The sequence below is a fragment of the Thunnus thynnus genome, chromosome 4 (assembly GCF_963924715.1).
Source record: "Thunnus thynnus chromosome 4, fThuThy2.1, whole genome shotgun sequence".
Taxonomy (NCBI): Eukaryota; Metazoa; Chordata; class Actinopteri; order Scombriformes; family Scombridae; genus Thunnus; species Thunnus thynnus.
This window is the reverse complement of record NC_089520.1, coordinates 2,066,322-2,090,510: the sequence shown is the minus strand read 5'-3', so window position 1 is coordinate 2,090,510 and position 24,189 is coordinate 2,066,322. Positions and strand designations below refer to the sequence as shown.

The 24,189-nt window shown below is 42.7% G+C and overlaps 1 protein-coding gene across 1 annotated transcript in view; it reads right to left on the bottom strand.

Moving 5' to 3' along the window:
- Positions 1 to 24,189, bottom strand: part of dag1 (dystroglycan 1) — a 47,860-nt gene that overhangs the window by 3,964 nt on the left and 19,707 nt on the right. Inside the window, exons 2-3 of the mRNA XM_067586142.1 lie at positions 17,158 to 17,946; positions 69 to 530 (exon numbers count right to left, since the gene is read on the bottom strand). Coding sequence (XP_067442243.1) covers positions 69 to 530; positions 17,158 to 17,583 — 888 coding nt within the window. The 5' untranslated portion in view covers positions 17,584 to 17,946. The remainder of the gene's footprint in view (positions 1 to 68; positions 531 to 17,157; positions 17,947 to 24,189) is intronic.

The window sequence follows — 24,189 nt, the reverse complement described above, 5'->3', positions numbered from 1 at the left end:
CAAGCACTTTATTAAATTACTCACACTTTCATTTATCCATTTCCTCACTCTCTTGCACATTCACTCACCTTTTTAGCATTCCCCGGCCCAGCCATGAACGCGGACATGTCGAACAGCCTGTTGTTGACCACAGGCAGCATCTTCATGTGCTGGAGCCCCACCCCAGAGAAGCTCCTCATGTTATCCAGGAGCTCCACTCTCTGTTCCGAGCTCATCTTGGTCAAATCCGCATCCAGGATTACCGTGAGCACCGTTACCGGTTCCTCGTTGCCACACATGAAGGACTGGACGTCATCCTCAGCGGAGGCTTGGTTGGACGCCAGCTGAGCTGAATCTGTGTCCAAATGATCCTCAGGGTGTACCTCGATGGAAAAAACCTCTGAGGAAGAAGAGGATTTTGTGTGGTTGGAAATGGATACGGAGATGTAATGGACGCCTTTGTCCTCCTCCAAAGGTAGACCCTGCAGGATTCTGCTGCTGGCATCCCAGTGCAGCCAGGCAGGGAGGGAATCCTTACCCATCTCTGTAATCTGGAAGACAAACAGAACAGAGAAAGTGATGTTTCAATATGTATACATATTTATAATAGAAGAGATGATTAATCACCAACGAGTTAAATACAATCACAATACATTAATCTGTGAAGTAGATATGAAACATCCAAAAGAAAATAAGTTAGAAACATTATGTCTGATTTAAAAGCAGATGGTTTAAAGAAAGAAAGTAAAGAGTGGATGAGGAAAACAATGTGAAGGCTTCCAGAAAAGATTGTGATTGAGATTGTGAAGAGTTATGTTTATGCTCATAAAGCAGGTAGTGTACTTGCCAGCTGTGGAAAAAGAAGTATTGATGAAGGCGACATTGAAAGATTGCACAAGTTTTTACTTACAAGATATGAAGCATAAACAAATTCAAAGGCAGGTGCTTTTATTAGATAGCCTATGGTTTACACTGATGCAGCTTTTGTGAATGTTTTTGACATCAGTTTAGTTTTTTTTCCTTTTATTTTTTAAATTTTAATTTGTATAAATGTACTGAGCTTGCAGCATTTCTTATTAATGCACGTTGTGCTTTATTTTTTAAAAGTTTTTGACAGATAGTGAAAGCGAAGACATGTAGAAATGAAAGGCTGCTGTAGTTATCCACCGACTTCTCCTTCTTATACACAAAACACACACATACAGACACACTCAAATGCTCTGAATTGTAATTTAAAGCCGACTAAAAATTAAAATAACTCGGCCAATTATACGACTGGGGACGTCGTCCCCGTGGCAGGAGGCTGATGGAGAGAAATGGATCACAGGGGAGTGACAATGCATCAGCACACATAAATCCAAAAAACAAGAACAAATGCATCCTGTGCTCCCCCCCCCCCACCCCCCACAGCCCCCTACAAGTTAATTTTGCGGCTAATAAATCCTGGTTGATAAATTATGTAGAGGCAGTGCTCCCAAGACACATCATTAATGCTCTAACCAGCACACAGGCAGCGCCGGGGGAGACACACACACACACACATAAACACACACATTCTCAAGCATGCAGACATACATTGAAATGGACACACACACACATATATACACATACATTCATACATACAAGGCCATATACAAACACACAAAGCTACACAGCTGTATGTGGTTTTTCCCCTCAGACATACACACTCACACACACACACACACACACACACACACACACATACATCCACTCTGCCAGGAGCTGAGCTTTTAACAATTATCCCCCCGTGGATAACAATTCCTTTAAAAGTTCTCCCCCCTCTAGACAAGCGTCCACACCTCTTCAAAACGTCTTTTTTTCCCCCCCCCAACAGAAATACTCGAAATCTCCGATTTTTCTTCTAGAAACAGAGGAAACAGCAAATGAACATAGTGGAAATATCCTCCAATGATTTTATTTATACCTCAGTTCCCCCTGCTCTCTCTCTCTCTTTGTTCTCTCTCTCTCTTGCTTTCCTCTTCCCTGCTGTCATTATTTCTTTTCGAAATGTCATTATCAAAATCTGACAGTCCTTTTCATTGCCAGATAAAAGCTAATTTCAGGGGTGGTGATGTAGGGAAGATGTCATGTCGTGATTCATGGACAAGATTATGAAATCCAGCCTGGGGGAGAACTTATTTGTGCAAGAGACACAAATATTATTCAAAATGCAATCCATCTAGATAATTATAGATTACAAGACAACATGTAGGAATGTTAAAAAAATGACACAATATTGATCATTTTTTTTACTAAGAACGTCCACTGCTGCCAACACAGATACCTCAAATATCACTGGTGGCCTGCAAAGATAAAAAAAACAAGAAACAAAACCACTTCATGTGTCTCCAAACGTCGACTCCTCCAGCGATGTTTGATTTAATTTGTCGCACAGTGTTCCACAACCTCGAAACTTCAAACCGAGTGCCTCTTGACATGGCATTGCAAATTAAATCACAAAAGAGACGATGAAGGACGAGTGAGTTGCCAGGCAGTAATCTCATCATAGCTTGTCATAATTGCTCTGTAAATTATTAAATTGTGTCCTGAAAGCACAAGGAAGATCACTTCCTTATCTGCTGCCAATTAAATACGGGTAAGAGAGAATAAAAAACTGATAGGTGACACTTAATTAGATTTGTCAGGTGCTTTTGGTCAGAAGGTGACGTATCACAAGCTCGACGACAAACAAAACAACTTGTTCGGAATAGTTTCCTCTCTATCAACAACTTCTCAGCTTCCAGTAGTGATGGGCGAGTGTATCTCTGTTCTATAGGCTCCCCCCAAAAAAGCCAAAAGAAATGTTCTTGTAAGTCAATGTCCCTGCTTCAGTTAGTGTTAAAACAAACAAAAAAAAACACAATAGTGCCTTTTAAACTCCTACATGAACCCAGCAGAGAGCTTGTAGTTTTCTTCCTCCCTAAAAGAACATGAAAAATACATCAAATCCCCCCCAAAAAATGTCAAGAAAAATATTTCATATCTTTTCCTGACACGACGGCTTCGGCATAAGAAAGCTTGATGTTTGGCCCTAAAGGTTATCGTGTGCTCTCACAGACTCCTCCGGCCTCCCTTTCTCCCCCCCCCTCCCCGTACAAACGCATACCACTGGCAAGGTTACAGCCTAAGCCCTTCTGAAACAGCCGGGGAAACCCGGCGTTTTGGAAGATTTATTTGGAGACACGCAGAGGGGCCGGGAAGCAAGAACGGAGGAGACTAAACTCCTTTCTGGGAAGCTATTAAGGTGGCGGCAAAGGGCAACTTAGGGCAAAGACAAAACATATAGAAGTGACAATCAAAGTTAATTTACTCGGGGGGTTTGCTGACTAGTATAATAACCTTTCAAAGCACCAATTAAACGTTTTGCTCAAAGACTTTTTGACTGGAAAATCACGTCTTATTCACCTTTCAGGGTGTTTTCCTAATTAAATTTAAAGCTGGAGTTCCCCCTTCTGGCAGTGAGAGTAATTACAAAAACACTGTCGACACATGCTAACGCTACTGTTGCGTTCCAACCAGAATTGGATCCATTTGGTCCAAAAACATTTGGAAAGTCTAGAAGAGCCGCACGATTAAATTATTTTATCCACATTTAAGCTAGCAGAGAGCTAACAGGAAGTTAGCTGGTTGACCGGTGGAAGCAGCGGGAATGTCACACCAGACACCAGATTAAAAACTCTGGCGTGTGAACTCGTTTAGCTTGTGTAGGCTTATGTAACAGACATTCATTTATATGTAAAAGTTATGCACTGCAGGTTTAAGACTTTTCTGATTTTTCTCAATGAACACATAAGTTCATTTAAGTTTAGCTTCTTTGCTACAGCAGCTGCAGCAGTGACTGTTCGCTGCACATAAAAGATTAAACAGCTTCCTGCAGCACCAGTATCCACCAGTATCACACCAGTCTCACTAGTAGTTTATAGATGTACAACATTTCCTAACAGTCTGCAAACATAAACAAAAAAAACACACACACAATGTCATGACTGTTTACAGCAGGCGAGACCTTTGTAACTGCAATTAAAGACTTTAAGACCCTTTTTTTTTTGAGGGAACTCAATTAAAAGGTTTTTAAGACTTTTCAAGACCCGCAGACACGCCGCTTCCCTCTTTCCAACATTTAAGGAGGAAACACAATTACTTTAAGCACCATGTACGATGAATGTTAATGTTGATGGCATTAAAAAAAACCCCAAACCACTAAGAGATACCAGCCTTTTAGATGACTTAAAGAATGAATCACTGATGTGTGGAGAGGTCTCAGTGTGGCAGCAGCAAACCACGTTTTACCCCCCCGACTTAAAAGAGTGTTAATTAAAAAGAAATAAATGATAATCTCATCAAAGTTGGGGGTTTGTTTGATCATCTTTTTTTTTTCCCTCACTGACACAGACACACATCAGCCATAAAGCCGACCGTGACTATCGGGCACCGTGCTGCATTTGAAGTCTGTATATATGAACGACAGGCGTGAAACACTCGGAGACGTTATCTGGTATCGCTGGCATCATCCTTTATTTCACTCCGCATCACTGGACTCACTCCGTCTGCCTCCTCAGCTGTTTTGTTTAGAGTTACTGCAGTCTGAAGCAGCCTCGGTGCTGATGGTTCATGTTTTAATATTTTAATATTTTATAGAGTCAAAAGTTAAAGCAATATCTGTTTTTTTTTACTCCTGTTATATCCAATTTGAGGAATGTTTTTTGTGAAATCCTCCATGTTTCTTCCATAAAGTGCATTTCTTTATATTTACACTCGGCTACATATCAGAGGGAAATATTATACTTTATATAGTTTCTTTGCATTTTAACATTTTACACACAAAACATACGATCAGGCTGTAAAATACAGATAATTGTTAAAGATGAAACGACCCACCAGTGTGTAAAGTAGCTAAAATTAGCTCCACATTATTAAAATTCTGTGTACAAAGTAATAAATCAGTAACAATGATCCGATATTATAATTATTTCAACACTGACAGGAGTCATTCTGCTGTATAATTAGTACATTTTGACTTTTGAATGTGTGACTTTTACTGCTCGCTGTTAGAGGAGAAAAGCTTCGACCTTTGACTCCGTCGGGGCCTCGGTGGAGCTGCTACCGTCGGTCATATAACACAACCAGGGACGTTTTACTTCCAGAAACTGAAAAACCTCCTTTAACGTTGCTTTTTAGGATCACAGCTAAAACCAGATTAACTATTTATACCAACAGTTACCTTCAGGTGGACGCGTGCTCATGACTTGACTTTTAGTCGTCTTTTAAGCTGAAACGACATCTGCTGGCTGCAGTTTCTCAAAAGTGAATATTTTGTGTCAAACATGATAATAAAGTCTATAAAACGACATTTGAAGACGTCACCATGAGCTCTAAGAAACCGTTAAAGGCAAAACATAATTGATTAATTGAGAAAATAATGAGCAGATGAATTGATAATGAAAATAAACGCCCTGGTTGTCTTCATCAAAGACACACACACACCTTTATTATCCCCAGACGCGTTTAATCACGCAGCTCTTTCAAGGAGAGGAAACTCTACGAGAGACAGACCGGGGATGCTGACAAGAGACAAGAGATGCAGCAGCGAGGATGGAGGGAAAGAAAGAATAAAAGAAAGAGAGGTCAATCAAGAAGAATGAGAGAGAGAGAGAGAGAGAGAGATATTACAAGCAGGCGTCGAGTCTCTCGGCGTTCGGGAAGAAAGAAAGAAAGCTGCTCATTGTTGCGGCGAGAGGAGAACATGGAGAAAGGAGGCCATTGTTACCGGGGACCCGGTTGACAGCTCAACTGATAAGCTTCATATTTTTTTTGGAGGAGGCGAGGGAGGAGGAGGAGGAGGAGGAGGAGGAAGAGGAGGTGCACTCTGGGCATGCCGTTGTGATATGATCAGTTGAAATGAAAGGCGGCGTGGTGAGGGGAACGGAGGGAGCATGAAGAGGAAGGAAGAGATGATGAAGGAAGAAGCAGGAGGAAGTGAGAGGTAATGTGAAAAGAAGGGGAGGTGAGAATTGGAGCGAGACCAAGAGAGACCCAGCGCGGGGCGAGAGAGTGAGAGAGGGACTGCATGTGGGGGGGTGAGGGGGGGGTGAGGGAGGGGGAGAGAGAGAGAGAGAGGCGTCGAGGGAGTTGCTGGCATAGTGAAGTGTTTCCAGTGGAAAATGTGAGGTAAAGAGGAGGGATGGATGGAGCTATAGAGTGAGGAGGGAGGGAGGGAGGGAGGGGGGCTGGGGGGGTGTTAGGGGGGGTTTGGGTGGCCAACAGGCAGGCGACTGTTTACGAGGGGAAATCCGTCTTCCAGCCCCGTTTTCTACCGTTAAGAATTCATTTGTGGCGGCGGTCCACGGCTCCTCAGCGGTGTAATCTAGGAACAGGAAGCAGTGACGTCTGCAGACCTGCGACTGAAACGTCAACTGGTTTTAAAAGTGGAAAACTTTTATTTGAAAAAAATTGAATTCATGCAGTTAGACGTTAACGTCTCAATTGTAAAACAAGAACACAACAGAACCAGAATCTCTTCAAACCACCTCAGCAGACGCTACAGCATTTAAAGGCTCAGTTCACCCAAAACTACACAAATCATCTCAACTACCTCAAACACTGTCCAGTAGATCTGAGTGATAAAATGATCTCAACAGGTTATTACAGTCAAATTAATGTCAATGATGATGATAAACTTTGAACATTTTTTACTTGATATGGATACATCTAACATTATATCACACAGCAGAAATAAATACCACAGCCAGTGAGTCTGCAGTTTTTTGGCTCGCACATCAAAGTTCACGACCGTTTCCTACCGCGGAGCATCGTTTGAGTTACTAAGTCATGGCTACCGGTGAAGAAAGTGGAGGGGGGGGGGGGTGATAACACCAGGCCAACAAGCCTGTGGCTAGCATGCTAGTCTGCTAGCTTGTGCCAACAACAGACGACCCCTGAACCTTGACAAACTGTTCTGACAGCAGGACTACACCCGTAACCAGGTAACCAGGTAACCAGGTAACCAGGTAACAAGGTTAGCTACTTGTGTTAATTAAGCCCTCATTGTGTTTTTTTTTTAAGTATTATGAAGAAAAGCCTGAGACAGTCACAGATTAGTGTTTCTTGCAAGAAACCCGTAGTGAAGTTGCTGATAATGTAGCATAACCATCCTCAATATTAAAGTTTTTATTTATTTTCTTTAATCAATGTTCAGTTTACGACCTCTACAATGTTTGAAACAAGGCGTTTGATATGATGATGTCATCTATATAATTGTATATATTATATAAACCATAATCAACCTTCTTGTGTCTTTAGGGTTCTGATGTAAGGAGGATACTCTTAAATATGTGATTAATTGATTAATCGTTGCAGTTTTAATCTAGTCGTGCAGATTGTTTGGGTTTTAGTTTAAAGGTTTCTGATATTCACTTCCTTCACTTTCATTCTGCTCTAATCTAACGGAGCTGAACACAGTTTTGTTTGTTATTCACAGCACTGAAAATACAATCTTCGTATATCTGATCAAATCATCTACAGACCTCCTTCTCAGGAGTTTTTATAAAGACTATTTCCTTTTGAAGAAAAACCAATGAAAACTGATCACAGCGAGCTCTGTGGATAATCCAGATATTGCTTCAGGAAATACAGAGTTGCTGAAGTTTTTTCCTGCTTTGATTGCTGCAAAACAAAATTCCATTTACCTCCATTTTATTGGAGCGCGACAGAAACTGATACCTGGAAACCTGGAAATAAAAGCTGCACTCGGAAGATAAATAAAGAAAATACACAACACACATCAGAATAATATCGACCTTTCACCTTATCCTTCAATAAGAACATCTGCCGAGCGGTCGTCACACTTCACCTACACTGTAAAGTGTAACTTCATTATGCATCAACAGGTGTTCAACCATAAAACTCACTTCCTGTTCGGCTCCAAAATAAAATCACACCAGTCAAACTTGAGTTATGAGATCTTCACTTCATTGTAAAAAAAAAAAAAAAGTGGAATGGAAATGCAGAGAATTCCCAGAGTAAGGAAAACGTTCCTTTCTATAAATAGACTGTACTGTAGGACGATGCGACGTCAGAGATCCACAGGACTCGTCTGCATGAGGAAGACATTACAGGCTGCGGGACTTTAAAATGTTTGCAGCAAACTACAAGAGACTCCTGATACACCGGAGAGGCTCAACATGTGTGCGTGCATTAATTCACACGCACACACAACCACAAATACGCCCCTATTATATAGTCATTAAAGTATAATGATGAAGAGGGCTCTTAGCTATAAAACCTGTGTGCTAAAGTACACGCACACACACACACACACACACACACACACACACACACACGCCCTGTGGTAAACCTTGTTGCCAAGGCCTGCAGCAAAACTCATAAAGCTCTCCCTCGTTCTCTGTCTATGTCTCTCTACCTCTCTCTCTCTCTCTCTTGTGCTTGCAGCTCTAAACAATGAAGCGCTACTGAGGAGCCGACAGAAGTCAGCGTTTGATTCCAGCTGTGTGGGTGAGAGATCGAGAGAGACAGATAAGGAGAGATGTAAAGTGTGTGTGTGTGTGTGTGTGTGTGTGCCCGAGCAAAAAAGAAAGAAAGTGTGAATGTGTGAAGGTAAAGTCGTGTGTGTGTGTGTGTGTGTTGTTATGACAAGGACAACTTGAAGGCAAGTGAGGAGACGAGCTCGCAGCTTGCAGCCTCGTACGGCGGTCGTCGTCCGAGGAGCGAGCGGTGTCTGGGCTTAGCAAACACGACGCTACCTCCTCCTCGCTGCCTACTGCGCCGCGCTGGACACCGGGAGAAAGAAAATAAAGCAGAGTGTAAACAAAGTCCCGCGGAGACAGATGTTGTGTGTGTGTGTGTGTGTGTGTGTGTGTGAAAGAGAGAGAGAGAGGGAGGGAGGGAGGGAGGTAGAGGAGAAAGTGAGCTAGAAGGACACAGAGAGATACTGAAAGAATAAGGTGAGAGACACACACACACACACACACACTCTCTATGTGTGCATGCATGTGTAGATTTGTATAACCCCTGCGTGTGTGTGTGTGTGTGTGTGTGTGTGTGTGTGTGTGTGTGTTTGTGTTATCTCTGTCTCAGCGTGTGGCTCGTTTTTTCCGCAGACTCTCAGCTTCAGCTCTGACTAATGCTGCAGCCCCACCAGAATTACTCACTATCAGCACACACACACACACACACACACACACACACAGAAGCACCAAATATCCTCACCAGTAGAAAATGTTCTACTATATTTTTATTCTTGAGGGAAATCCAAGGACTGACTGGGAAGTAGAACAGCAGAGTTAAACACAGTAAAAACACAGTAGAAGACGTGTTTCTACGTCCTGCATGTATGAAAAGAGGAGAAACAGATGAAGATGATCTCTAAACATCAGATCTGTTGACTGATGCTGCAGCATCAAATCTCCAACTGATACACAGAGTCTCCATCAACGTGCTTGTTTGTGATTTTATTTGTACTTTTATCTATTAATCTGCAAATCTTGTAATAAAATTTAAAGCTGCAGCGTTTAGTCGATTAATCGATTAGTTGTCAACTATGAAATTAATCATTTTGAAGGAGAAAATGTCCAATTTCTCTGATTCCAGCTTCTTAAATGTGAATATTTTCTGGTTTCTTTAGTCCTTTATGACAGTAAACTGAAGATCTTTGGGGGTTTAGAGCACTTTGGGAGACAGAAATCAACATTTTTCGACATTTTCTGACATTTTCTGGACCAAACAACTATAAATAATGAATAAATCAATAATGAAAATAATCGTTAGTTGCAGCTCTGATGGATCTAAAAGTTCACACTGTTCTCTGTTGCAAGGCAGAGCTGCAACTACTTTACATTCTCAACTAGTTTGATATGAAAAATGGTAAAAAGTGCCAGTTTCCTATAAATTGAAGGGAATAACTTTATGTTACTTTTCACAGTAAACACTCAGCACTGAGCAGCTGATGAATAGTTCATCAAACCAGCTGCAGATTCATCGTCGTTCTCTTTATTTTCAGCTCTGTTGAATTATTTAATAAGAATCACAATCCCTTTACATCCTATTGTAACAAAATAAAAGCACATACACTTCTTCTGCTGCCAAAATATGTCAACAACTTCCTGTTGTGAAGGATATACATTTCAAAAAAATGACAAGACCTCAAAAAAGGAAAAAAAAAGAGGGGAAACTGCCGTTTAGATGAAGAAGAAGAAGAGTTGTGAGAAGCAGAACGAGTCGACAATGAAGAAGCAGCTGCAGGTCGAATCAACACGCTGTTAAATCTGTTGTGACACGACGACAATAGAGGAAATAATTACACAATTAGTCACATTTGATCCAAAAAATCAAGTTCCCATCGAAAAAAAAAAAGAACTCAACTGCGATTGGATGCGCTTCCTGTTACAATAACGTGTTTGACAGACTCACTTTCCCTCCAACCGTCTTCATCACTGTGACACCATCTTTAAGAATCATTCCTCCTCCGATCCCTCGCTCGTCCCTAGGTCAGCAATTATTCCCTCCTTTTTTTTTTTATTCTTTGATACTGTATGAATAAAACATTAACTTTCTTTATCCGCCTAACGAGCTATAGCGCCGACACAAACCATTAAATCTTAAACACATTGCTCAGGGATAACGAGAGACATGATGAAGTTGGAGGAGATGCGGTGAAGACCTGAAGAGGAGACGAAGGCCGCTCACTCCAAAAACACACAACAACCATACTGTCATGTTTCATATCTGTGTAATATAAACAGGCCGATCTATAAATCAGAAGAGAGTCCAGACATCTAAATATAATCTGCTCCTGTAACCTTCACTCGCCAAATATGGCTTCACTAAGCTTGGAAAACCAATGAAAGCAGTCCTGCAACTCCACTTCTTCCTCTTTGGGTGACAACCAAGCATGCTAGAACGGTCCAAAAAATAATAAAAAAAAAACCTGTGGTTGCTAAGCTACAGGAGGACACACCATAATAACATCAGGACAGACATTCGACTCTCTCTCTCTCTCTCTCTCAACATTTTTTGAGAAATTTTCTTTCTTACTTCTTCTTCCAGGAGTCAAACGGTGGCTGTTTGGCAGTAATTATATGTGCTAAAGGTCAGATGGAAATAACGTTGAGTAACCCGACACTGACATGAAGCCATCAGTGTGACTAGAACAGTCAGATATCTTTCTACTCCTGGACGCTCAAAACGAACAAACCCTCAGCTGAAAAACACCAAATCATGAATGAATTTGTGGGAGCGTATAATTTGGAACATATGAATCAAAAGCCTCGCCTGCTGTATGTTTAATTACATAGCAACATGGCCACCGCTATCCGGGTGCCAGTAAACCGATCGCGGCGTGCTAGCTTACAGCTAAGGGGTGACTCATATGTTCTGGTGTGTGTGTGTGTGTGTGTGTGTTTTTATCTTTGGGCTGCCTCCTCCCTCCTGCTTCTCTTTAATACCAGTTTTCCACTGCGATGCTGCCAGCTAACAGCTATGGAGCTACAGGGGCTTATAGGGTGAGTCTGTCTGTGAAATGCGAGGGGGCAGCTGGACGCACGACGAGGAGGGACGAGAGAGGAGAGTTTTTGAGAAGACAGAAATAAAAAAGGTTTTAAGGTTTTTTTTGCAGAAACTGAACGATAGATGTGGTTCAACAGGAGGGAGTCTTGCAGAAAAAGAGAAAAAGGGAAAATTAAATGTTGCATGTGGTGCAGAAAAAAAAAATCTGCAGTAGCTGAAAAGAGAGAGAGAGAGAGAGACAGCTTGCTGATGTGGAAGAGAAAGGACGAAGGACAGTGATAAAAAAAAAAGAAAAAGGGGGGGTGGTGGAGGAGGAGGAGGAGGAGGGAGGGGGGGGGATTCCTTCAATCATAGGCAGAGAGGAGGAAGAGGAGGAAACTGAGAGAATACTGGAAACTTAACAAGACGCCAGAGAGACAGTGAACGACAGAAGAAGAAAAGGAGAGGAGGAGGAGGAGGAGGAGATAATGAATTGAGAGGAGAGGAAAGGACGCAGTGGGGAGGAGAAGAGAAAGTTAGTTTTCCCACCAAAATGCCCCCCGGGGGAGGAGGGGGGGGGGGTGAAACGGCCCTTTACAACAGCAAGCTACTGTCTCCATTCATCAAGAGAAGAACGATCCAAACAGCTAGTCAATGTGCTCTGACAACCACACTCTCTCTCTCTCTCTCTCTCTGTCTCTCTCTCTCTCTCTCTCACACACACTTTGCCACAAATATGCATACATGTATTTGTGTGCTCTCTCTCTCTCTCTCTCTCTCTCTGTGTGTGTGTGTGTGTGTGTGTGTGTTAAAGGGGCGATTTTTACACGCAGAAAGACAAAAAGAGAGAATAGAGGTGGAGGGTAGAGAGAGAGAGAGAGTAATTACAAACCATTTAGCTGTGAGTATCTCTCTTTATAATCTGCATGCAAACACACATCTTCACCACAGAATACACAACACACACACACACACACACACACACACACATAACACACACACACACACACACACACACACACACACACACACACACTTCTGGACTCTTCTGAATTTTCTTTTTTTTTTCTCCGAGAACTAAAAGAATTTTCAGCTAGCGTCAGTTATTTCCTGGAATAAAAAGGAGGAGAGAAAAGAAAAAGGAAAGGGGGGGGTGAGGGGGAGGGGGTGGGGGGGGGATAAAGCTTGCCTGCCAGCCAGCCCATCGGCCAATCAGCTAATTACACTGGTAATTGTGGTAATGAGGCTATGGAGAGTACTCATCTGTTGGCCAGAAAACCTAGTTCTCGCAGCCACTTCCATTAATAACAGTAGACGATACAAAACCACCGCAGGGTGTTTCCATCCCAGCAGCAGCACCTGCATACAGATGCTGCTGCTGCTAACGTCGCAAAAAAACCCGCGGTCGTTGTAGTGAATTATCACTGCGCCATCGCCCCCCCCCCCCCCCCGCAGATGACATGTTTAGTAAAAGCTCTACAGTTGGGGGTGTTTTTTTTGTAGTTGGAGCACAAGCTTCGCACCTTTTTCATTTATTCCAAGGCTAACAAATTTAAAAATCATGCACTTTAAAAAAAAAGCTCAGACAAGGTTCACTGGACACAAATCTGCTCAGAGAGGAAAAAAAAACGCTTCAGAAATCAGAATGAAAAGCTTTTCTGAGTCAAAGTGAACGTGTTCTAGTTAAAGAAGCAACAGTGTGACCGTTCACACACCAACACTAGACTGTAGATGATGTGTTTGTATCTTTGCACTGTGACTGATCACTCCACACACTTTTGGTGACACAATGTATTAACTGTCAGTTTATCATAAACTGATGAGCGAAGGATCAATCACACTTTTTTCTCCCCAAAAGAATCTTAAACTTATTGAGTGATACTGATCTGATGCAATAACTGACTGGGATCAACCTTCATGTGAAGTAATTCAAACATTATCTGATCATCATCTAATCTGGGAATGAGTGTTATTGGAAATTGATCAATATTATTGATCAATATGATTCAGTATTAGGAGTTCTGGGATCAATACCAACATAATAATCCTTTGATAACTTGCTTTGAGGAATATTAATGTGTATTATTAAAGAAACCACAAACAGCTGTTTAACCACAAGAACACCGCCAAAATAAAAGTAAACAATACCACCAATAAGATACTTTGATACGTGTTAGTGACGCAATTCAGTTGCTAACATAAAAGTAGTTTTAAGGTTCGTTAGCAAGTGCTAATTGTATCATTTTAGAACATTTATACAACCTTATAAAAACAGTATTTATTGGTTTAATATACATTCAGTGAACCGTCAGTACATATATTTTCCCCCTTAATGAAGAAATACTTTCACATGAACCTTTAAAGACACCTACAGAGTGTTTAAAGGCTAAATGTCATTATTAGAACAGACACTATGTTGTGTATTGTATATTCTGTATCTCTTTGGTTAAATATAAAAGCTCCGTCTCTCTTTCTCTGGAGGTCAACGTCCTCCTCGCTGAGAACCCTCAGCTCTACGCCGTGTGAATGGATAAACGGCGGACGCCCCCTCGCCGCTCTACAAAAAAAAGGTGAATGAGGAGGCCCGGCTGTCACGGGGAGCCGGACACCTCTCAAACTGGCAGATTTCATAAGAAAAGGCCATTAGTATGAGTGCAACGCCGAGCACGGGAATTGATTTGGCCTTTTCGCTCCGCAACCTTGAGCGCCGACCTTCGAAACAACATGAGGGGGGACTCACATCTAAGAAGAGAAGGAGAAGGACGGCGGCAGCGGCGGCGGCGGTGGAGGAGGAGAAAAGAGAAGCGGCGTTGAAAGTAGGAATAGAGATGGAGGTAAACAAACTCTCTCCAAGTTGCAAATGTTTCGCTGACTCTCCAACAAGTAAAAGTAGGAAGGACGTCTGGAGTCTTTTCACAAGGACACTGTATGGATCACTCTGTCTGGATCTAATCTCTGACCTTTCATTTCCTGTTCATGTCTCCCTTCATCTATCTGCTTCCTTCCTCTTCCTTCATCTCTCTGAACAACCTCTCGCCTGCCCTCTATCTCCTCTCCTCTCCTCTCTTTTCATCGTTGCTTCTCTACCACTTTGCCCGTTTGTTTTTTTGGCTTCTTTGCCCGAGCTGTCAGCTCCTATCGGCTCTAATAGGAGGCTCGGCGGCTTTACAGTGTGACAGATATAATCAAGTTTGGAGGAAGAAGAAGAAGCTTTAGCCTGTGGGACAAACGGAGAAAAAAAAAAAAGAGGTGTGAACGGTGATGGGAAAGGGTGAGAAGGAAAATGAGTAGTAGAATTAAAAACGAGGAGGAAGAGGAATCAAAGGTGGAAGAAGAGGAGAGAGGTGACGAGACGCCGAACAGAAAGAGAGCGAAGACGCGGAGAGAAAACAGACTCTCTAAATAACGGTTGCATTATACAAACTACTACCATGTTTTATTTAAAAAGCTCCACAAGCTTTCTGTACACTGACCCGATGGGTTTTGTATCAACTGTCACATAAAATATACATCATATCCCTTTAAATTCCCAGCCTGAACACACACACACACACACACACACACACACACACACACACACACACACGGTGCCTGTTGTGTGCCGCCAAGCCACATCCAAGTCAGCCCCGATCAGCTGAATGCTGCAAACAGCCTTGTTCAGTCATCTGTAAACTGGATGAAAACATTAAGATTCATGAAATGCTGAAGAGCAAAAAAAAAAAAAAAAAAAAAAAAATGACATCTATGTTTGGAGATACATCAAATAGCTGCAGCTACGAATTAGGACAAAACTGAAGTATTTATTTATTTGGAATCCTTTCCGAAAAATTCATATTTGATATTTTGGTGACAGATCCTGTGTGTAGATTTAACTCCTCGCAGTGTGATTGTGTGTAAATGAGTTTTTATTAAAAAGGAAGTTAAAAAGTGTATTTTCATGCTGCTCATCGTCGCTGGGTGATTGATACGAAGTGATGTGATTTGACAGGGGTGGAAGAAACGAGCGAGGGAGGCAAGGGGTTGGGGAGGGAGAGATATAGGACTTAAAAGGGGAGAAGGAGAAGGAGGAGGCAGGGGAGGAAGAGGAGGGAGGGAGGGAGGAAGTGGCAGGATATGAAAGGAATGTGATAGAGGGAGATAAAAAAAGGGGGGAGAGAGAAGATAGGAAGTTTGACAGTGAGTATGGAGGATGAAGAGAGAGAGGGGGGGGCAAGAAAAGAAGAAGAAGTAATAATTAAGAGATGGAGGAAGAAGGATAGATGGAGAGATGACAGGATAGAGGGATGGAGATGGTGCGAGGAAGATGAAGGACAGGAAGGGAGTGTACAATATTAAAGGTTTTAGCCTGGAGGGGTTGAGAGAGAGAGAGTGAACGGAGGGAGGAGGGTGAAAGAGAAGTTCAAGTATACATAGACAAAGTACGTCTGGAACAATCAGGGCAGGATGGAGGGAAGAAGGAGATGGAGTTAAATCTGCGAGAGCTGGAGGAAGATAAATGAAATTAAGAGAGGAGGATGAATAGGTGGGATTAGATTGAGGAGGAAGAGAAGAAACAATAGAAGGGAAAGAGGGAGGAGGAGGAGGAGGAGGAGGAGGAGGACAGAGGGCAGGAAATGCTACTAAAGCCTCCAACTCAGATATGAGGACACATATATTATGGAAAATTGGCCATTGTGGCAAATGCAGCGCAATTAAAAAAAGGGCATATTGCTCTGACTGGATTGAAATATGCGTCGCCTCAGGGACGAATCCTGAGCAATGACGCACGCTCACATAACTGCAGTGACGTAGTTTTTAGGGAAACGGCTCCTTTCAGATCGTTCTTAGAGTTCATCTGCTGCTGAACCAGAACCTGGACCCTTTAAACTGGTTACACAGAGAAACATAATGTGAGTTATCTGAACTTCTTCATGTATTTAAGATAGTTTTGCATCATGACTGGATTTTCTTTTCACTGTTCTTTGTTTGTATGTGACAGTTTTACTTGGTCAAATAGAGGATAGAAGAAAAAATAAGTTGAATAATGAGTTCAGAGTTGTCTCATGAAAATATAAACTGAGTTAACTCAACTTGAGATAATAAGTTCAATAACCTTAAAATAAGATAATATAGTTTTTTCTCAGTTTGAAGATTCTCTTCATTTGACACAAAGCTGAAAGTTGTTTCTGCATGAAAAGAAACTTCAGGTGTGTTAAAAGAAGCACAGCAGGTTTCAATCATGTCTGTTTTCTTAAAACAAAACCACAAAAAAAAAGAAGCATCTGAAGAGTTTTAAGTGTCAAACAATGCTGATCATGTTTCTTTATAAAGTTAACTTTAAAAGTTGAGTGAACTCATTTCAAGTCAAAAGACTTCAAGTCAGGTGAACTGGGAGATGCTTTTGGTTGTTGTTTTATATTTTCTTTAGGTAGTGACAGTTGAGAGATGACAGGAAACGAGGGGAGTGAGAGATGAAGAACGACATGCAACACAGTGTCAGATAACCAGTAAGCTACTGGGGTCCACCAGTGAGCTTGAAATAAATATAACTTATACATTTAGGTAAGTTAACGACAAAAGTTTAGTTGATTCCACTAAAACTCAGGTGTGATGAGGTCATCAGAGGTGAAACTATGGACGGTCAAAGTAGAAAGAAAACTAAATGATTGTGTGACTCACCTTGACGATATCACCCAGGTAAACATCCTCCATCTTGTTTGGCACCTTCATCTGGAAGATCCGACCCACCACCGCCGAGGAGTCTGGGAAGGCAGTGGGCGCGGCCATGTTCTGCTGCGTCGCCGCCGCCGCGTCGCCGGTCTCTACGGCGACAGCTTCTATTGCTCGGATACCTTCCGTCACTTCCTGGAAGTCCCGGAGGAGCGAGGAGTGCATGGAGGCCTCCAGCTCGCTTCTTCCTCCTACCCCCCTCTCGCTCTCCCCGCCCGTCTCCATTATCACCATCTCGCCAAGCACGTCGATCTCCACCTCCGCACAGGCCGCCGCCACCAGGAGTAACCCCAGCAGCAGGGCTCTAGTCCTGGGTAGTCTCACATCGAGGCCCCTGCTCACTCCCAGGCAACCCGAACTTAGTTTATTACGCATTCTTTGCCTTTTGTCGGCCTGTCACTGATGCAGAAAAAAATAAAAAAGGAGGATGTCCAAGTGGGAGGGGGGGACTTAGAGGGGAGCATGCACCCCCGACAGATAGAGCAAATCCCTCCTTTCAAATCTCCCTCCCTCCCTCTCCTTTCTCCGCCCACTCTTCTTCTGCCGAAAAACTCCTCCTGCTCGCGCCGGCGCCACGCAAGAATCCTCCTCCTTCTTATGTTCCACCTCCTCCTTCTCCTCCTCTTTTGTCCTCTTTTTTCCCCCCTCCCTCGGCTTTATTCTTCCTCTTCCCCTCGGGCCTTTTGTGCTCACCCCTCAGAGGTTCAGGAGTCCCATTGTGCCGATCACCTTTGAGATCTGTGAGGAGACAGACAAGAGAAAGACAGAAGGTTAAAAGAGTTGCTTTTACAGCCGCCGAAGCATCTCGGCTCCTCGGTCTCATCACAACCTAAAACATCTCGACTTAAACCGTCTCGCACTGAATCAAAAGTCAATCCTCTCGATAAGTTCAGCCCCTGAAACTGATTCATGCCACGCAAATCTCATAGTGGATAGAAATCCATCATGAAGGGGGGGAGAGGAGGAGGAGGAGGAGGATAATATCATCAATGCTGTGGAGTAATCTGATTAGTTCTTACACATCTTGCTTTCGCTTTCAAACTCTCACATCTTTTTTTTTTCTTCTTCTAATTGCTCATTGGTGAGTTAGTCAACGACTTCAGACCAGAAAGAATGAAAAGAGTGAAAGAGATGCGATGGAGAGATGGAGGGGGGGGGGGGAGTGAAGGTGATATACGGTGGGACCTTGGATTAGCCAACAATGGCCGACCAGTCAAAGCTTTCTTGGAAGCGGTAATGAATGCATGCCTTCTCTATTGTGAGCGGGGTCAAACTGAGAGTGTGTGTGTAGGTGTGTGTGTGTGGGGTGATGAAGAGAAAGCATGTGCTAGCTTGTGAGCTACTCTGTGTGTGTGTGTGTGTGTTTGTGTCCATTGTCAGTGTGGAGGGCTGAACTCAGAGGTTTGTTATTCATACAGCTCTTTCATGGAGGAGAGGATCCCCCCCGAGCAAGTGTGTGTGTGTGTGTGTGTGTGTGTGTCACAACACAAATGATTTCCCCTGAGGCCTTTCGTTAGAGAGAAAGAGATAGACAGAAAGCTGGAAAAAAAACAGAATAAAAGAGAAAGAGGGACAGACAGAGAGAGAGAGAGAGAGAGAAACCCCCTACTGTGACTCCATTTTTTGCCCTGGTAGCAGACGCCCGCTGGAGAAAGTGAAATCACTGCAGGAACAACAACAGCAGGCCTCCCAGGTAGCTTTTGACCAACTATAAAAACTACTCTTTGTCGCCGCTACCTCGCCCTTGCCATGCATCACCTTTGGACAAAACTTTGTTTTTAATCACAAGCGCCACTCTGCAGCTCCCCCGCTGCTACAGCTTTTATCCAAAGAGTCAACTTCAGGAAGTAAAAACAGTTTTAGAGTCCTTATCTTTTTTTTAGTTTGGTGAAAGTCAAGCTTTTTAACTCTTTGAAATGTATGTTTCATTGATGCCACCTTATTTAGAGCGTTAAAAGTTTTACCAAGCCCTCTGTAAAGTAGTCCAAGATGGCTGCCGGGGATAAACGCCATGCCTTTCATGTAGGCTACCTTCAACTGCATCGCCGGGGGCAACATCCCTCCTATTTCCCCTTTCCCCTTATTGCTTTCTCACTGTTGTTCAGTCTGTCATCTGTTTCTCTTTCGTTTAAATGCTCTGGCTCCTCCTGCTCTCAGTTTGTCTTCCTTCTTTTCCAAAACACTTTTTTTTTGTGCTTCTTCCTCCTGAGGCTTAAAGGTCTACCACACCTCTCTTTCTCTCCAATTTCTGAAAACCTTCAAGGCCATTTTTGCGCTCACACACCTATCAGAAACACATCCTCTGTGATCACGGTGTGACAATAGGCCTGACGATGGCGGGGGGAGTGTCGCTATGAAAAGGGGCCCGCTGAGTCGTCTACGCTGCTGGATAAAGAAGTGCTGTCAACGCAGAGGACGAGGTAAAGAGGGAGGCGGAAAGAGCCCGGAAATCTTCTACTCATAGCGAGACAGAACGCTGTCATTACCTGAACACCTACAACGCCGCCGCCCAAAACCACCCACTTCCTGGCATCGATCACTCTGACGCATTGCGAGAGATTGTTGAGGGGAAGGAGGACGTTTAGGATGGGTGGAGTAGAAAAGAGAGAGAGAGTGAGAGAACCAACGTGGGAGGGACACAAACTGCCAGACAGAAAGACGGAAAAAAAGGGGAAAATGACCAGTTTCTGTCAGTTACGCATCAGAATAAAAACATTTTAGGAATGAAAAAGAGACATAATGTCAGACAAACCTGGCAATCAGCCTCCAAAACATCAGAGAACCATCGCTAAGAGATGCTGTTACACACGCTCCACGTGGCAATTTACACAAAAAAGTGCTTTTATTGTTCTCTGAGCGTCTAACATCAGCTTAAAGATCACCATTAAACCCAAAAAGAAGAAGCTGGGACCAGCTGGGCGGAGACTATGTGTGTTTGTGTTGCTTGAAACTAGTTCAGCGGGCGCCATGGCGACACCTTTGTTGCAAACAGGCACTTAACGATGACTCTTTCAGAGCCTCTCGCTGCCCTGAAATTACTTAAACCAGTAAGAGATGAGATTTATGGCATCAGAGAGATGATTTCCCACATGTTGATCATATTCAGATGATGTGGGCGGGAAGATGGGAAGAGAAATTAAAAGCCACTCAAATCTTTGCATCTATTTTAATTCTAAGACGTAATGAACTGGTGAACATCAGAGATCATTATATGGAGCTCAAGCATCAACCAGCTTTTTTTTTTTTTTTCCCCAGGAAGTAGACTGACCCCAATCCTCTGATTTATTGATGTTGGTCAAACAGTTTAAGCAACACTGTACGAATACAAAAGAGAAGCAAATTACACAATAAATGTAAAGAAAGCTGATCGTTAGCGTTCAGAAAACAAACCTTTATATAATTGGCTGCATGTTGTATTTGCTTCATAAATCCAGGGATAATTAATTGGGTTTTACTGATCAGACTAATAAGAATACAAAAGGTAGTTTTGCTCACTAGAGAGCTTGAAAACAGCCGAATACAAACTGAAACACTTTTGAGGCTTTTTATAAATTCAGGACTCGACGCTTCGCTACAGCCTTGTTTTTTTTTTTTTACTGTTTTGATGTAAGAAAAAAAATCCTGGAGGTTCATTTATTTTTATAAAACCACAGCAGCTGCATCGCTAAATAAGGAATGAATGAAGCAAAATAATAATAATAAAGTCATCGTAATGAAACGACAGCAGACGAGTAAAGAACAAGTTGATTAAATGTTGATTCCTCCTTTTTTTTAAATTGGTTTGAAATAAAACAGGAAGTAAAATAAGCTCAATCTTCATTTTTTCAGACTGAACACTAGTTGCTGCTGCAGTCGTATAAATACCCTGGATACACCCTGAAGCTCCACTATCAGGTTACCAGGATATCTTTATAAATAAACAGTTAACCGGACACTCGCACATGCTTTTACTGCATCTCTTCCTCTGTGGAGGTGGGGGGGGTTGTCAGAATAGACTTGGATGGGGGGGTTATCGAGGGGAGAGGTGACAGCAGAGAAGAAGAGAAAGCGGAGTCAGGATTTAGGGATGAGACAGTGAGCTAAAAGGAGAGAGAGAGAGAGAGAGAGAGATGAGCTTTTGTCATCAGGTTCAGAACGCGATGTGAAACCTGCTCAGTGACTCTATAGTTAGCAGAGAACACATGCTTTTCTATTTTATGTTGTTAACAAACCGCAGAGTGTTTTTATGCCTCTAACATTTACAGCTCGCAAAATGTCTTGACAACTGGCGAGAGTGATGTCATAGTGATGTAATCGTCTGTGCTATCTTTGTGTTGCAGTGATGTGATGTCCTGAGTTACATATTCTCTATATAACTCCTTCAAATCTCATTTAAATGTGTCTTTTTATAAAACGTCTCGTGTTTCTTTCATGTTTTATGTGAATCTCCTCGATGGTTGAACGTACTGTGCAAATAAAGAGACATTTATTCGATTTGAACACGTTGTTTTTGCTGTTTAGGTGATGTTAAGTTACTTTAAACAAGCATGAAGTCAACGTGCATAAATCTGCTAATTAGAGGAGGAGTCAGTCGATGTCTGTGGGTTCATGCGTGTCGTTTGTGTTTCATTTATCCTTCTGTAATCTGACTGTGTATTATTTATAATCTCTTTTCATGCAGAGAGAATTGATGCAACAGAAACTCAGAGAAGTCGTCTGCTGTGTTACTTTGTCTCTGATTGATATAAAACGATTATTAATCAACGACTGTGTGCAGGAAGGTTCTGGAACAATTAAGTTAATGAATGACTGAGATTGAACATCAACACCAATTTTTCTTATTGATTAATCATTAATGTCATTTATCTTTTTTTTTTTGAGGTTCTCAATTATGACTTTTTGGCTTTGAACGTGTTGCCTGGACACAGTGAAGATGTAAACTTTGACTTTGATTTTCCAATATTTTCAGACTGTAATCTGCTGACGGAGGAAAACTGTGAGCCAACAAAAAGCCAAATTACTTACACGAGTTGCCATCTTTCACTTACAGGATTCCTGCTCTACCCTAAATAAAGGGGGGGATAAAGGAGACATCCTGGGTGGTATCCTGAGACTTTAATGGTTTCACTGGGGTTTGATGGGAAGGAAATGATGGGATGAGGGACGTGGACAGGAAGACGGAGGTTTCATTCCTTCCCATAGGAGGAAAAAGCTTCAGGTACCAAACACACACACACAGTTTGACTTCATAAGGTGAGTTTACTGTAAGAGTTTCACATTTTTACTCATCAATTAATCGACCAATCACGGCAGCTCTAAAAGAACTCCTCCTACAGCTAACTTTCTTCCCCCTGTAGTGCACTTTCAATAGTTTCCACACACACACAAACACACAAGTATCCCAGTGTAACAGAGCCCGTCTCCAACTGTACAGCACTTCCTTCCCTGGAATTCCCCTCAGCAACCAACCGGGACGCAGAAACGCCGCTCAGCAGCCAATTAAAGCAAAAGGAATTCCCCCCCCGAGTTAGCCAATCAGAGAGAGATAGACATCTCGTCCAGACCGAAGCGTTGGCACTTCAGAGGCGCTTTAAAGTCCGCTCCCCGTGTTATTCCCTCCTTTTAATCTCCCACCTTCTTTAGCTTTCCTCCTCCATCTCTTCCTCCCGTCACCTTTCAATCCCCCCCCCCCCCCCAACCAAAGTCACAGCTGATGCCTCTATTATTGGCACAGACGGGAGACGAGAGCCTGAGAAACAGAAGGCAGAGGAGAGAGTTTCTATAAAAAGGGACAGATTCCTGAGGAAGCTCCCAGACTGACAGGTGACGCTGTGACGACAAAATATCTTCAGAAGTCCTGGATGAAGAGAGGAAGGAGACGCTGCAGCTTGGATTTGCATTGCAGAAAAAAAAACTCTGGATTACAAATACAACGGTTTACCTTTACAATAAGATTTAGATATTTAGCACGGAGATTAGGCACATTCCAAGCGTTTAGCCGGCTCTCTCATCCTGACTGATTTGCAACGTGTAAATAGAGGGAGCGTGAGATTATGCTTTGGGTTTGAGGATATAAGAAGTCAGCATTGTTCTTTCGTAGTATGTGTGTGGGAGAGGAGAGAGAGAGAGAGAGAGAGAGAGAGAAACAGCGTCTCTGTGAACATTTAGACCTCATTACGGGTTATAAACGGATGGATTTCAACACCGAACTGTGACCTCAGAGATGCACGTCCTCTAAAATAAACTTTAAAGCGTTTCAAACGGATTCAGATTCATCTGCTCTCATAATTACATCTGTAATTAGCTGCAGCTCCAGCTTTCAGTAGAAACACAATACAGTCCGACAGAAACGCAATCAATCACAATAGAAATCCTCCATCCGGTCTGCTGGGCTCCACCGTTAGCTGCTGCTAAAAGGCAGGCGGACGGGAACATATGTGTGAACATACGGTGGTGAGGAGAGGGTCCGTGTGTCATGCCAATACTCAACTCAGCTCAGCCTGAAACACTCCCAATGACCCCGGGGGAATTATGAATCATGTTCAGAGAGGAGGAGGAGGAGGAGGAGGAGGAAGAGGAGGAGGAGAACAAGAGATGAGAGAAGAAGGATAAACTGCACAAACATGGATGTTACAGAGGAGGAGGAGGGAAAAAAAAAACCTGATAGTGATAAAAAAACACTCGATTTCTGAGAAATTATGAGAACAACAACCACGGATCCAGCTGACAGGAATAACAACTCCCGGCGGGAAAGTTTCCGGCCGCTCCTGATAAAAGAAGTTGCTAAAAAATCTGTGTGTGACAGACAGTTGGAAGCAGATGTGAACCTGCCTCGTAAAAAAACACACAAGAGTTCTGGGAAACCCAGCGGAGCGGGAAAACATGACAGAAGGACAAGAAAACACCACCTCGCACCAGACGGGGGGGGGGGGGCTTCAGGATGTAAATATGATCTATCTTGAAACTAATACTCCACATCGTCAGGGTGGAACATCCATTTTT